This window comes from Triturus cristatus, chromosome 4_1 (assembly GCF_964204655.1).
Source record: "Triturus cristatus chromosome 4_1, aTriCri1.1, whole genome shotgun sequence".
Lineage (NCBI taxonomy): Eukaryota > Metazoa > Chordata > Amphibia > Caudata > Salamandridae > Triturus > Triturus cristatus.
In genome coordinates, this window is record NC_140585.1 from 972,005,135 (window position 1) to 972,022,202 (window position 17,068).

The following is a 17,068-nucleotide window of genomic DNA, read 5'->3' on the forward strand; positions in this document are numbered from 1 at the left end:
AGACTGGGTAACACCAACCCTATCCTGGGCATAGGTTTCAAGGATGGCCCCGAATACATACTATCCCTGATATGCTAGACACTTTTCATGATAAATCTCAATACTTTGTATCCACCCACTATTATGTGTATTTCTTGCATTCAGTTCCCAAAGCCTCCATTATGACGGGCCTGTGATCTAAACTGTTTATAATTACTTAGCCTTAATCTTTATGTTGGTCCCTCTCTAGCAACAAAACGTCAAAAGGCAATATTGTCAGGTGAATACTCTAGAATTTGGAAACCTTACTAAATGAGCTTTCATTCCACCAGTGCAAGACACCATTATTTATAAGCCTTCCAAAGGCAAATACTTGTTGCAGACATTTGCTGTGCAATATTGCTGGCCACTCCTTGCTCTTTTTCTAAACGTTCTATACGTCCTGCATCTTTCTGATCTAAAGCTGCATATTTTCTGGAAGGCCTGCATAAAAAATGTTCTTACAGCTTGGGCCACTAGTTATTTTCTGTACACATACAGGCACATGCATCAACCATTTTTGCGAGCCCAAACGGTGCGATTCGCAAAAATTGGCTGTTTGTGCCCGCAAAAAGGGCATTTGCGATGCATCAAGGTTCAAGGCAATCGCAATTTAAGAATTCGCAATTAATTGCGATTTCTCAAATTGCAATTAAGGAATGGCAATTTGCGATTCTTCAAGTGCAATGCAAGAACCACTTTAAAATAGCGATTTCGCTATTTGGGGCGCAAATTACTGAGCAATTAAACTGGTCGGTAATTTGCAAAAACTTTGAAAAATGCACTAAAGTGGATTTTGTCAAAGTTTCATATTGCGCACACACATGCCCTTGGGGCGTGTGTGTGCGCAACATGGGTGCACCTCACAATTTCAGGGGTGCGACAGGGTGTCCATTTGACACCCTTGAAATTGCAAGCGCAATTTGCGAGTACCTATTGGTACTCGCAAATTGCGCATGCAATCTCCCATTAATTCCTATGGACCTGGAGGCCCATAGGAATGAATGGGAAAATATTCCTTAATTGCTACTCGCAAATTGCAAGTCGCAATTCAGGATTGTTTAGGAATCGCTATTTTTATAGCGATTCCTACATGCATAGGCTTTTGCGAGTACTTAATTGTGATTCTTTAATAATCGCAATTAAGGACTCGCAAAGTCCTACCTTGATGTATGTGCCCCATAGTGCCTGCTCTCCCCTTTTTTACAACACTCACCAAGCTGTCCCCTCTGAAGCATATGCCCTGCTAGCAATATTGCTTGCCGGAACTGGGTGGGAAAGTTGGTGAAATACAGATGAAGCATAACACCCAGGCAGGTGGGCAAAGGTACACGCTGAGGTTCCCATGGACACTTTTTAAAGTGAAAGTGTTATTTTTGAGATGCTTACCTGGTGCTACCTGAAGTTTCAGGCAACTTCCTATTTATGATGGAGTAAATACGAGAACGGATGTAAAAGTAACTTCCATTTCTTTTTATTCTCTTGAGTGTACTTAGACATGTTTTTACTCTTTGCATTCATCTTTTCGGAAGCCAAGAGGTCTTCATACTATACAGACTTCCTTCAGCGTCTTTTTAGTGGTGATAGGGAGGGCTGTGGTTTAATTTTAATATATATGTGTGTATATGTTTCAGTAGACTTTAAAACATTACTCTAATGTTCATTCATTTCCACTCTTGACTGCAGGTAAAAAACTGGGTGAAGGAGTTAAGAAAAATGTTGGGAAATGAAATCTGCTTATGTATAGTTGGTAAGTTTTGTGAGTGTATGTACGTAAATGTCAGTTTCTTCTTCTAGTTCACCAAAACGTTGTTTGATTTAAAAAAAAAAAAAAAAAAACAAGAAAATCATTAAAATAAATTTGCTAATTTTCAACTATTTAAATTGTTTTGTATTTGTAAAAGGAGTTTTTTTTATACCGAAGTGAAGGGAGTGGTGTCCCATTGTTTCTGGCCCTTCTTGGCTACTATGAAATTCAGCCGTTGTTGAATATCATTGTACTGAAGCTGGCTCAATTATAGAGAGGACACCAAATGCAGGTTAGGTCACGTATCTTAAGGAAAACCTCAAAAGTGCTGTTTATTTTAATGTTAACTTCCAGTTAGGTTACCGTCGTTTATAATTTGCCTGTAAATTATTGAATGTTACAGTACAATAACTCACCCACACTTTTTAACCTATTTATTGAACCCCTCACCGAAATACTCAAAGCATCTAACATCCAAAACCACATGTATGCAGATGACACCCAGCTGTACATGAAAATGTAATCGCTTGACTATATCAAGTCACTCAACAGAACCTTACACAAAACCCTTAACTTGCTTACCCTCAACTATCTCAAACTAAACGCCCACAAAATGGAATTCCTCCTTATTTCCCTGCCCAAGCAAGCACCCATCATTGAGGAATACTGAAAAATCTGTCTGCTCTCAACTGCACACCACACATCATAAACTCTACGAAATCCCTGGGTATAGTGTTGGATAGGAACTTGAGCATGCAGGATCACATTAGTGCTTCTACCAAAGGTGTGAACTTCAAACTGAGCATCCTAAGGAAACTAAAACCTTTCCTTTCCCCCGATGACCTCAAGTCCGCAGTACAAGCACTAGTCATCTCAAGACTGGAATATGGCAGTGCAACACTCTGTGGTCTGCCTAAGTACAGACTGGCCCCCCTCAGAGGCACAATGAATGCGGCCGCCAGGGTCGTCACAGGCTCCAAGAAGTACAATCACATCTCCCCGGACCTGAAAACACTCAACTGGCTAACTTTTGAAGCAGGGATAGGCCTAAAACTTGCCTGCATGACCCACAAAGCCCTTCACTTTAACACACCTCTCTACCTCGCAAAGAAACTTGAGCTGTCGGGTGGTGCCCATACCTCCAGGAGCTCCAGCACCCTCCTACTTAAACCAAAGAAATTCAAAAAAACAAAAACCTACAACCATTCCTTCTCAGGAATCGCTCCGAGAATCTGGAACGCCCTCCCAACGTAAATGAGAGTGATCCCATCAACCGTGTCCTTCAAAAAGGAAATGAAAGCGCTAATGATGAATACTTGCCTTTCCTAAAGTCCAGTGGGGGTCCTGACTCACCTCATATACTTTCACGCCGATGACTTTCTCGCCTTATCCTAATGTCCTATTCTTTTGCCCACTATTGCGTCTTATGTAACTATTGCCATTTTTTGTAACTACTGCTATTTTTTGTCTAGCATGTCGTCACACAACTATTGTTATTTGTTCTATTGCTATGACTCTGCGACGATTGCCCCTCTCATCTGTGTCGCATCCCTCTGTAAAGCGCTCTGATACCCTCTAGGGTCATGTTCTCGCTAATCAAAACTTTCTAATAAAAATAAAATAACTGTCAAAAGTCCAGCCCTGCACCTCTTGATCCTGTCCAGCGGATCAGAACTCATGGTCTCATGCTTAGAGTCCCCTCCTTAAGATTCTGTCCCACATATATTTGCCCATTGTCCCTGCCACATGGCTCCTGCCACACAGTTACTGCCCTGCAGCACCTGCACACATTTCATGCCCCACAAATTCTGTCAACATAGCTCGTCCTGCCGCTTCTTTCAATAAATACCTGATAACCCATCTCCTGGAACTTAGTCCCAGATTCATATCTCCTGCCAAATCCCCCTACCCCACTGTGCCTGTCCCAGAGTTACTACCTTACAGCTACAGCCAACATTACCTACCCGTAGCACCAGCCGTCCATCCGCTGCTCGCTGTGATGCAGGTACCATTTTCTTTATTCTCCTCGTCTGTGGTAACAAACTGGGTAACACCAACCCTATCCTGGGCATAGGTTTCAAGGATGGCCCCGAATACATACTATCCCTGATATGCTAGACACTTTTCATGATAAATCTCGATACTTTGTATCCACCCACTATTGTGTATTTCTTGCATTCAGTTCCCAAATTTAGAATGAGTAAAGAGTGGCTCACTTGCAGACCCCTCTGATACACATTTCTACGTGAGGTACGTTAGCGACAAATTCATGGAAAATGTGTGTGAAACTGGTTTGTGGGTGTCACCTGCATCGCAGTTAGGCTACGTAGATAATTCAAATTACTAGACCTGCAAGCCTGGTAATATTTTAAAGATTTTTCGAGGCCTGATCACTGATGACCTCATCCTGGACACTGTTACAAAAATTACTGCATAAACCCTTACATCGTTAATATAAAAAAAGACATTGGTAGTAATGGGCCTACAGTGATGTATAGCCTAAACTTGTAATGGGCCTACAGTGATGTATAGCCTAAACTTACTATGTGTACATGTGTTGGTGGCTAGGAAGGACAAAGGATACGTGTTGGAACCAGCACTCTTCGGTTGATTGAAGGGATGCCCCCACCCAGGTAGTACCTACCGCTCCCATCAAGGGTGGCTAATTACACTTGCTGTATAACCCGTGCTCACCCTTGGATAGCTTGGCACTGAGCTGTCAGGCTTTCCTCAGAGGCAGCGTGTAAAGCAGAGGCACACCAGTCACTCTCAATAAATACACAAAAGAGACTTCACACACGATGTATGTAAATAACATTTATTTTCAACACATATTGAATCATTGTAACTTGATTATCATATACTTTCGGGCATAAAACACATTTGGAAATATTACTAGTAGTACTAGTCACACTCCTATTGTTACGTCAATCACAGGCGATGCGCTGACTATCACTCTCATTCACACACTCAGTCTGCACCGCTACACAATGCCTCAGGTACCAGCCCACTCTGTAAAGAACACTCTCACATACATACGCACTCAGCACCCTAATGCGGTGCTACTGGTACCCAGCAGGTCAATGGATAACACCCTGCAGACTCTGTGGTCCCACCCTCTGGTTCGCCCCGATTGTCTTATACCCCCGGATGGAAAATAACCAGCCCGCCTCTCGGATACTAAGCTACACATGGCCAAAGTTACACTTTGTCTACTTCACGCTTCTCGCCTGGTTGTGCCCCTCGGACTTCTGGCTGGAGGTCTGTGCCGCCATCTCTGAGATTACCTACACCCGGGTTCTCCCCGACCCTCCGCTGTGCCTGTTGGGCTTTGTCAAGTTTTGTCTGGACTCCTCTCACCGATTGACTGCAATGTTACTAGTCCTCGCGAGACGTAGGGTGGCCATGTGTTGGGATCGCAGACCGGCGCCCAGGTTTGCCCATTGGCTTGAGGACGCTTCGAGATGCCAGACCCTACTATCTGAGTTCTGGGACCGGATGCCTGCGGGGTCACGCCCGCCTGACATATGGGGCCCCCTAGTACCATAACTCCATTCATGGCCACATTCGCGCAGAACTGCCTCTCCCGCGCTCCCCGCCGGCACTCTGCCCTCGGTGTCCGCCAGTGTTGGACAGTAATTGCCTCCCTCCTGGACCATTTTCCTCCCCTGGCCGGGCCTGTGTTTTTCCTCGCAGGGTTTTTACCATCTCCTGTGACTTCTTGTTATTTACGTTATGTCTGCCGTGCTGTACAGGTTAATGTTATTGTCGGATTGGAATTTTCATAGGTCTATTGTACTTGGAAGATCGCCTGATGTGTAAGATGCTCTGATTTGATGCAACAGTGTACTTTGACCATGTAAGTAAAGGTTTTGAAAACTTAAAACAAAAAAAAAAGAATTACACTTTGTCTGGGTCCTTGGGATGCAGGTAGGGATATGTAGCAAGTTTTAATTAGGAGGTAGGCATAAACAATGGAATTTAGCCGCCACTCAGGAAGTTCACCCATAGGTATCAAAACACAATGGAGTCACGCAGTGTCTTGACCCGCTTCCAGATTATATCGGAAGCATTCCTTCAACCCAGTCAATCTCTTGCATGACTACCTGGCGCCAAGATGTCTTCATGAAGGGCAAAGTGTGGAGAGGGCAGTTGGTCTGCCACGCTGATGGTCAAAAGGGAACAGCCGATGAATGGGGAGTAACACAGTAGAGGCTCTCGAGAGGAGGAGGCACCCCAAGCGGTATATGATGATCATGGTCGTGCCCAGGAAATCAAGGCACAGCGTCTGATGCGTGTTGGTATGTGTTGCAGCAGACACTTCAGGTCTACAACAAAGAGTTAAAAATTCCGTACCTCCCTGGAAATGAACCTCAACGTCCGGTGCACGATAATACAAGTTGCACCAGACCAGTCCGGTCACACACACAGGAGCAAGTTCAGCAGAGCCACATGAGGTAGAATGAGGCACTACTGCAGATACACCCCCACCTCTGAGGATCGCACCCTGTGAATTGGACACCGCACACAATGAGTATGCAGTCTGTGTGTCGCACGAGAGAGATGGTTTGGCATGGCATGATGGACGAAACGGGCCACGCGAGGTCCCTCAACCGGTGAATCTGCTTACTACCAACTAGACGCTTATGAGTGTCCGGGTCCCTGCTGTACAAGCACGACATGCCTTCCATGCAGACTAGATTTCTGGAACTCCAAACTAGACAATCCGGTCTCAAGACACAAGTCAGTCCGGTATCCTGACACAAGTCTTAAATCCATGTTCACACTGTGCTACCTGATGGGATTCTGTAGCGGATGGGGGCACTTAAGAGGGCACCGCTTTCCAGATGTCACAGGTAGATGGTATAGGTCCCTCGAGGAGATCTTTGATGTCCTTGAGATCTCCGGGAGAACAGGAGGCCTGCCAACGGCCCTTGGAAAGCACACTCCAGGGCACCACACCTCAGCAGGTCTTCGGCCCAGGCCTGCCACTACTCAGAAAGGGCACACGGACCCCTTCACAAGCAGTAATCCTCCATGTGCACAACAGAGTTCCCTGGCAATGTGCAGCACACAGTCCGGGTCCCTTGGTCCCGTATCCCCACAAGCATTTAATTTCTTGCTGAAGGATGGCATCCATAGTTCTACTGTTGTGTGCCTTTGAAGTTAAGGATGGTTCAAAGGGTTTCCCTTTGAACCACAGATGTTTCCCCTAAATTGTAGGCCTGTCTGCCATTGGGCAGTGAAATGCAGATCTTAATCTTTAGTGGGGCCCCGAAAAGCTAAATGTCAAAACCTCTCTCTTTGCAATCTATCCTATCCGGCCATCAAATCGAAGAGGTCTTGTCGTTCTAGTGGGATGCCCATGGTTTGTGACAGTCACTGGGGAATGCACAGATGCGCTACCCTGACCCATGCTGTCCACTGGAGCCAAACGCACACAAGATGATGGACGGAATGTTGCACATTGGCAAAACATTCACCCCCAGTCACAGATCTGGGTTTAATCTATCGTTATTTTGCTCACCACGCCACCCCAGTTCAGACATGTCCATATGCAAATCAGTCTTGACCCTGTGCCTCGTGGGAACAGTCCAGCCTGAACTGCCAAGCCATGTCTTCTGTGGACCGGAATCAAGCATCCTAGGTCCGGTTTCGGGGTTTCACCCCTCTTCAGCCAGGATAGCTTGACTAGTCCAGGGAGGACCTGGCTTGGCAGTTCGGGCTGGATTGTTCCCATGAGGCACAGGGTAAAGACTGATTTGCATATGGCTGGGTTCAAACTGGAATGGCATGGTGAGCAAAAAAACGATGGATTTAGGCCCAGATCTCTGTACTGGGGTGAATGTATGACATTGTTCTGCATTCTGTCCATTAACTGTTGTTTTTGCATTTGTCCACTGGAGCCAGGCACCATACCACACAAGACTTTTAGAGCATAGAAATGTCCATATTCTACAAGTATTAACGGGTAAAGGTACCTTCAAGGGATTCACTTAAGCACACTAAGTCTGATAATTCATACAATGATATATCAAGGTTCCAATCTGTAACCTGCGGTTAAACAATTTCTACTCCAGTTTTCAATTTCGTTTCAAAAGGTCTTCAAAAATATACTAATGCAATGGGTGTGGCTTCTTCATTAAACACATTTATATAATCTGAATATAAAGGGTACAAAAAGATTGAAACAAAACACAAAAATGACCGAGGTTTATACAATGATTCACTACAATTGGTGCCTCCTAGTCATTCTTGCAAGCATCTATTCCAAACCAAAAATACATAGACAGAACAGTGAATCTAAATCAAACAGAGAACACTTTCAAAAGGAAAAATTAAACAATAAGGAAATAGATGAGGTTGTCGACGTTTCTGTCTTGTTGGTGTATGCATCCGTTAGACCATCTTCAGGACGATAAAATTGGCTGTTGTGTGACCCTTATGAACATTCTGTTGTGAATGTACAATTGTGATTGAATCCGTAGACTGATGCAATTTCCTGATTATTTGCATGGAAAAAGCTATTGAAAAGCTCGTACAATTCAAGCAATTATCAACTAATGTTAAGGCTTGAGTACAATCGACCATAGTGATTTAGCTGGTGATTATGCTTGGAAAGGTCGAGCAAAAGACAGAGTAAGATTCCTCCATAATGCCGCTTGCGCTTCAGTCGGCATCTTTTCCATGCAAACAATAAGGAAATTTTATCAGACCAAAATGTCGACTACCCCATCTATTTACTTATTGTTTAATTTTTCCTTTTGTAAGTGTTCTCGGTTTGATTCATATTCACTGGTAGAGATTATTCAACTGCAGATTTCCGGTTGAAACCTTGATATATCATTGTATGCTTAAGTGAATCCCTTGAAGGTACCTTTACCCGTTAATATTGATATAATATGGACATTTCTATGCTCTAAAAGTCTTGTGTGGTATGGTGCCTGGCTCAGGTGGACAGCAGGGGTCAGAGAAGCCTCCAAGGGTAGATTGGGTTGCCCACTTTCTCTTTCCATATTCTAGAAGTGCCATTTCTAAGTGAGTTAATGCTAAACCCCCTTTACCATTAGAAAGGGTTAAGCATGGCGAATCCATTGATAGGAAAAATAAACCGGCTGCTCTACTGCAATCCACTATTGCAGCTTGAAGTAACGTCAACCACTTCCCCATGTTAGCCTATAGGAAGAGCAAGTCTCATAGGTAGTGGAAACCCTACAGGTATTCCTCACTACGTGGGTGCACTAATTCGCACACAGACCTGTGATGGCAGTTTGGACACATAGTCCCCAGCACCAGCGGTGCACATGCACTCGCCCAAGTCTGCAAAAGCAGACTGGACACTGGTTTAACTAAATGGTTTCCTGTGCGCAGCACCAACCTGTGATGGCAGGCGGTACAAGCAATCACGGGCACCATGACCGGCTGCTCATGAATTTAATCCCGATCAATGCCAGTGCGCACACAACATCCAGCAATGACAGGCCGGACACATGGGCTTACCAAGGCCCTAGCTCCTTAGGTGCGAGTGTGTGCACACCACCCTGCCCGGACCTGCTGGACACTGTTGCCCCCTTACGGATGCATTGCCGGCCTGACCCTGGTATGAGACATCAGGGATGTGGGTATGCCCTCACCAGCCTGCGATGGCAGGCCGGGCACCTATCCAATATGCCCTAGGTGCCCGGGCGTATCCTCAAGCCTGCAATGGCATGTGGGACATGTATTTGAAACTGCATGAGGGCTGGTGGACACACTCACCGGTGTAATTGCGCACTCCTCGATCTGCGTTGGCAGACCAGCCCTTGTTTCAGATCACCGGGTCAGTGCTTCTATCTTGACAGAGTAGGAAGGTGCATGCTCTTCCACACTACCTTGACAGTGAGGACGTGCTCGTAGACCGAAGGCGACAACAACATGAGAGAATCGGCAACACCCTAGGAGTGTCCTATGGGAAGATCTGAACTCCAAGGCAGCAGAAGCCCCACATGGGGGGTTCTTCACTACCTGGGCAGGGAACATCCGTATGTACCTACTCGGCTTTCACCCTACACCACCCCACGTGCCATTTAGGGCTTCCTTGGGGGTGTTCCCTCATGGTATGGGAAGACCCACTCCGGGTCGGCTGAGGCGAAAGTGATGCCAACTTAGAGAGGGGCCCAGTGGTGCCCCACTGGCTTGCAATGACCGGCCCATATTGGGTTGACAGGCTATCCGGTGGGTGGCACACTCAGTGCTACGTCCCACTACTAACCAGTGCCGTACTCACCCGGGTATGTGGCATACATGTTTATGGGGTGTATGGAGGTATGGCATCTACAACCATTATATGGACACTCCTGCTCAATATGGGCTAGATGGCTGCGCACACCTTGCTTACAGTACAATGGGAAGGTGCCTAGATTGCTAAGGTGAGAGTTGGCAAAGACCAGAAGGAAAAGCGAAAAGTTTTGGGATGAATTCCCCAAAGAAGGGCCATGTCCACAGTATGCTTTAGAGCCAAGTATGATAATGCATTGCAAGACTTACTGTTCCATAATTTACCTACCAGCAAAATATTCAAATGCAAGCAGTTTCTGCTTATTGAACAATGTAAAGGTGTACTCTCCTGGTATTGGTTTCAAATGTACTTTTCAAAATAGGTTTTGGTTTAGAAGCAAGGCCTGTTGCAAAAAATTTGTGAGAAAAGTGAACATTCTGTTTGAAATAGATTATTATTTACCTTTGGATGACCAGCCACATTCCCATGTTAAATATGTTGTTCAGTTATGTATGCAAATTATATCTAAAGTGCAGTTTTATGAGTTTTGAATATTTACATGGTGAACGTCTGTGAAGATTTTGAGTTATGGTACATACTTAAAGGTTAACAAAAATAGGGGTGACCCAGTTAGATGTTTGAACACGCAATGTGATTGAAAGCACAATTCTAAGGTTCGAGGCATGTGGGCTGCTGATTTCATATCTGTGCATAGATCGCCGCCTAGTGTTGGGTCCGGATGATTGCACATTGTTGTCCTGGAAGAGTCTTCGAAGTATCACGAGATAGGTGGCTCCTCCCCTGGACTACAGTGCGCATGGGCATCCTCTCCATCCTTAGATTGTTTTTTTCCGCCATTGGGTTCGGATGTGACTATCTTAGCTCAACTTAGGAATACTTAGTTTTAGGCCAAAAGGCCTTTAGTTTTCGTCGGTACAGTTACCGTTCGGTGTCGACTACTAGCTTTAGTGCTCCGCACCCTCTTACAACTTTCAGACCGGATTGGTCCAAACTTCGAAGCTCGATCGACGATGGAATCGAGGACTCCATTCAAGAGGTGTCCGTTATGCCACGCGAAGTACCCTCATATTGACGTCCACCCAGTCTGTAATAAATGTCTCTCGCCGGATCACGACGAATCGAAATGCATGGCCTGTGCACGGTTCCGATCTAAGAAGACTCTGCGGAATCGACGGGCAGCGCGGCTCGAGGCGCAGCAAGCAGCGCCTGCTCCCACCAACATATTCAGCACCGAGGACGAGGACGCTGAGAGCGTGGAAGAAGTAGTCTCTAGCCCCGCTTCAGAACATGATTCCCGATCGGACGACGACGATGAAGTGATCTTTCGACGTGAAGAAAACGTCGATGAGGTAGGAAACTTCGACGAGGCCTACGGGGCCGAAGAAGACAGCTCTCCCGAAGAGCTAGGCCAATCCGTCGAAACGGAGGCCGAAACTGAACGTCGTCATCAGGCTCCGGTCGAGGGATCGCCTTCGGGCGTTACCCAAGATCAAATACATGGTTCCTCGGCCCCACCTTCCGGTCCGGCCTCGAACACTTTGCAAGAGCCACTATTACCGAAGACGACCGGGTTATTAAACCCAAAACCATCCATCGCTCCAGTCCCTTCAAAAACGAAAGTGAAACTGGTGGTGGTCGGATCAAAGGCGTCGAAACCATCCACTACCCCGACGCCGAAAAACGTCGTCGGCTCTGACCGCGTACAAACAGACTTCGGCGCCGAGCTCACCGCAGCGGATGCGGTCGACACACGGAAATAGCACGCCCTCTGGCACCACAAGGCACCGAGACCTTCGGCGCCGACATCGAAGGCCGTAACCTCCGCAGTCAAAATTGCCGCCCCGGCTACGTCGACGCCTAGAGCACCGATGCCGACTAAGTCCTCGACTACGTCGACTGTCGATACATCCCTTCAGACCAGTGACCCCCTTCCGACAAAAAAGTCGGGGCCGGCCTCGACGTCTACTACCAAGGTGCCCATCAAACCACCATCTGCGTTCACTGTGCAGCAGGTCTCTGCATCTTTACAACGCATCCGTGACCGGGCAACCCTCCACTCTATCTCGGGTCCCGACACAACCTCACCCTGTAGAGTGCACTCGGAGCCCACTAACAATACGTTTGGGCTGCCACCGACATCGGCACCGAAACTATTTCAAATTCGGACACGTGTCCTCCACACACAGTCCACCACCTCTGGCCTTACAGAACAAGACTCTTCGGGGCCACAATTTATCGACGCCGACACTGGCAGGTTAATGCTCCACAAGCGCAAAATAACGCCAGTCAGGGAAGAGGAGCCATACAAAATTCCTCTTAAACGCAAGCTGCCAGCGGAGCAGGAACCAGTGCTACAAGAACACTTCCAACCCTTCCATTCAGATCCGCAGTCCTTTTCTCCTACCCCTTCCGAATCGGACGCAATACAGGACTATGGCGGGGAGGATACCATCTACCCTGGGGACGTAGATCCCGATGAACAACAACAAGACCCGGATCAGGCGTGGGATGATCCCACAGACCAAAGTGTCGCGCCACATACTCAAGATGCGCAACTCTATAACGTAAAAACGTCTCCTACAGAGGACACGGCTGCATTTAATGCCCTCATCGAACGGGCTGCTGCTCATCATGGGGTGGAGCTCCATTCTGACGCCATTGAGGAAGACTTCCTGCTTGACACTTTCGCATCTTCAGAAAGAACTGTCAAAACTCTGCCCATGTTAAAAGGGGTTCTAAAACCTGCCAAAGACATTTTCAAGGACACCACAAGAGCCAGAGTGTTAAATCCCAGGATTGAAAAGAAATACAAGCCTGCACCCGGTGACCCTAAATACATTAGGGGTCAGTTGCCATTAGACTCCATGGTGGTTGCCAATGCTCGCAAGAGAGCCCACTCACAAACGACTGGTGATGCTCCTCCCCCAGACAAAGAGTCAAAAGTACTAGAAACATCGGGCAAACGCATTGCAGCGCAAGCAGCGAACATCCTGCGCATTGCCAATACACAGGCACTCCTGGCACGTTATGACAGGTCACATTACGACACGCTGGAGTCACTGCTCCAACATCTACCAGATGAGTATAAAGAGTCAGCAGAACTCCTCATTAGAGAAGGACAACTCCTCACTAATGCATCCATAAAATGCGCCCTTGTCGCAGCTGACACAGCGGCTAGGGCAATAAACACAAGCGTCATGCTGCGACGCCATGCCTGGTTACGCATCTCAGGCTTCAAACCTGAGATCCAAAACAATATTCTGAACTTACCAGTTAACACAGAATTCTTATTTGGCCCAGACGTTGACACTACCCTAGAAAAAATAAAGAAAGACACTGACACTGCGAAATCAACGGGGGCTCTGCAAACGCAGCAATTTCGTAGTGGCTCCTTTCATCGCACCGGAAATAGGGGAACAACAAGGGGTCAGGGGTCACAACAGCAGTATGCTAAAAGTGGCGCACCAAGCACCTATGACAAAAACAACAGGGGTGGATTTCGTGGATCCAGCACCAAGGGCAGGGGACGTGGCTATGGCAACACCAGGTCCTCTCCAAAGAACAAACAGTGACGCCCTCTCCTTACCCCCCCGACCACATAAAACCTGTCGGGGGACGACTCCAGCTGTTCCTGTCCGCGTGGAAGAACATCACCACGGACAGGTGGGTCAGGGACATCATCCAGCACGGGTACTGTCTAGAACTAACTTCCACTCCACCCAACATACCACCAAAGCACCGTCCTATGTCAGCCGAACACTTAGGTTTACTACAGCAGGAAGTGCTTGCTATGCTCGCCAAAGGGGCAATAGAAGTAGTGCCCATCGACCAGCAGGGCGCAGGGTTGTACTCTCTGTACTTCTTAATCCCCAAAAAGGACGGCTCGCTCAGACCTATTCTAGACCTGCGACCCCTAAACCTATATATTCTGTCGGGGCATTTCCATATGCTCACCCTCCAGCAGGTTCTCCCACTACTCGGTCAGGGGGATTTCCTAGCTACGCTAGACCTGAAGGATGCATACTTCCACATACCCATACACCCTTCACACAGGAAATACCTCAGATTCACTATTCAAGGGAATCACTATCAGTTCAAAGTTCTCCCCTTCGGAGTAACAACAGCACCCAGAGTCTTTACCAAGTGCCTGGCAACAGTGGCCGCGCATCTGCGAAGACAAAACATTCACGTCTTCCCTTATCTGGACGACTGGCTAGTTCAGGCCAAGTCTGCACAACAATGTGCCACACACATGTCCCACACCATTCACCTTCTTCACGATCTGGGATTCTCACTAAATTACCCAAAATCAAGTCTCCAACCTGCGCACGTACAACAGTACTTGGGCGCAACGATCAACACTCTGGCTGCCACAGCTCAGCCAACTTTAGTGAGAATCAACCGCATGCAACGGCTGATCTCAAAATTCCAACCTCAACACTCCCTTCCTGCGCGAGTGTTCATGCAGTTAATAGGCATGATGGCCTCCTGCATCTTCATAGTCCCACACGCGAGACTACATATGCGCCCGCTTCAGGAGTGCTTAGCACGTCAATGGAATCAGGCTCACGGGCAACTAAAAGACCTAGTGTTGGTGAGCGGTCGGGCATACAACTCTCTGCATTGGTGGAGTCCACAAAACCTTTGCAAGGGCCGACCGTTCCAAGAGCCTGTTCCACAAATCATACTAACAGCGGACGCGTCTCTCCAGGGATGGGGAGCTCATGTACTCAATTACACAGTGCAGGGACTATGGACAACACAACAAAAGAAGATGCACATCAACCTTCTGGAACTGATGGCAATCTTCCTAGCCATGAAGGCATTCAAAGTAGACTTGTGCAACAAAGTCGTGTTGATCCGGACGGACAACATGACTGCCATGTACTACATACAGAAGCAGGGAGGAACACACTCTCCACAGTTGTCTCATCTGGCTCAGAGCATGTGGAAGTGGGCCATTCAGAGGAACATATTCCTCATGGCAGAACACCTCCCGGGCAAGGACAACCAGATGGCGGATCTGCTCAGCAGACACAGCCACCAGATGCACGAGTGGGAACTACACCCATCAGTTCTCCAACCGTACTTCCAGCGGTGGGGTCATCCAGAGATAGACCTATTCGCCACAAAAGAAAACGCAAAATGCCAAAGCTTTGCCGCCAGGTTCCCACACCCACAGTCGCAGGGCAATGCGATATGGATGAACTGGTCCGGCAGATTTGCGTATGCTTTTCCCCCAGCACCATTAATACCGCTGGTGGCGCGCAAACTAAGGCAACACTCACTAACCCTGATCCTAGTTGCTCCAACGTGGGCACGCCAGCCGTGGTACACCACCTTTCTGGAACTTTCCGTGGTGCCTCGTCAACGACTGCGGATAAAACCAGCATTTTTAACGCAGAACCATGGCGAAATTCAACACCCAGATCCCCAGCAACTGAACCTGGCGATCTGGCTCCTGAGGTCTTAGAATTTGGCTACCTAAACTTACCACCTGACTGTATGACTATCATCAAAGAAGCCAGGAGACCCACTACTAGAGCCTGCTATGCGGCCAAATGGAAAAGGTTTGTCATTTACTGCAACAACAATGACATTAACCCACTGGACGCATCTATTCAAAACATCATATGCTACCTCTTACACCTATACCGCTGTAATCTGGCATACAACTCAATACGCATCCATTTGACCGCGATAGCAGCCTACCTCCAAAACAGGCAGCACCTCTCCTTATTCAAGGTACCTGCCATCAAAGCTTTCTTGGAGGGACTCAAACGAGTAATTCCCCCAAGACACCCACCAGCACCAGTGTGGAACCTCAACTTGGTCCTCACCAGACTGATGGGCCCGCCCTTTGAACCTCTCCATTCATGTGAGATTCAATTCCTCACCTGGAAAGTGGCTTTCCTGGTGGCCATCACTTCCTTAAGGACAGTTAGTGAACTCCAGGCACTAACCATTCAGGAGCCATTCATTCAGGTCCACGCAAACAGGGTTGTCCTACGCACCAACCCCAAGTTCATGGCCAAAGTCATATCACAGTTCCACATTAATCAAACTATCGAACTGCCCGTTTTCTTCCAAAATCCGCAAAATGTCGCGGAAAGAATGCTCCATACACTAGATGTAAAGCGGGCTCTCATGTACTATATTGACAGGACAAAGGATTTTAGAAAAACTAAACAACTCTTCGTTGCCTTCTCTCCACAACACAAAGGCAACGCCATTTCCAAAGCAGGAATAGCCAGATGGATTGTAAAATGCATTCAGATTTGCTATCACAAAGCTAAACGCACATTAACGGTTCCCCCACGAGCCCACTCAACACGAAAGTTAGGGGCATCCATGGCTTTCCTAGGAAACATCCCTTTACACGAAATTTGTAGAGCAGCCACATGGTCCACTATACATACATTTACCAAACACTTCTGCGTAGATGTACACTCAAGACAGCAAGCAGCTGTAGGACAGGCTGTTCTCAAAACTCTTTTCCAGACTGCTGCAGCTGGCACAGGTAGCCGCCGCTAGGGGAGGTATTGCTATATATTCTATGCACAGATATGAATTCAGCAGCCCACATGCCCCGAACTGAATATGCTACTTACCAGTATGCATCTGTTCTTGGCATGTAGGGCTGCTGACATTCATATCGCCCACCCTCCTCCCCGGCGCCTGTCGCGGCTGCAGCACTCAGTATTTTCTGTATAGCATGGTCATCACTTATTATATCTACTCCATCACTGCCACAATGGCGAAAAACGATCTAAGGATGGAGAGGATGCCCATGCGCACTGTAGTCCAGGGGAGGAGCCACCTATCTCGTGATACTTCGAAGACTCTTCCAGGACAACAATGTGCAATCATCCGGACCCAACACTAGGCGGCGATCTATGCACAGATATGAATGTCAGCAGCCCTACATGCCAAGAACAGATGCATACTGGTAAGTAGCATAATCAATTGTCCACCATTGTAATAATTTCAGCAATGTGTCTAGTTTATTTTACCAAAATACAGCA

General features: G+C 47.2%; 1 protein-coding gene across 1 annotated transcript in view; it reads left to right on the forward strand.

The window, feature by feature from the left end:
* The window catches only part of RAB21 (RAB21, member RAS oncogene family), a 178,026-nt gene that overhangs the window by 99,076 nt on the left and 61,882 nt on the right, over positions 1-17,068 (forward strand). Inside the window, exon 4 of the mRNA XM_085653852.1 lies at positions 1,705-1,768. Coding sequence (XP_085509978.1) covers positions 1,705-1,768 — 64 coding nt within the window. The remainder of the gene's footprint in view (positions 1-1,704; positions 1,769-17,068) is intronic.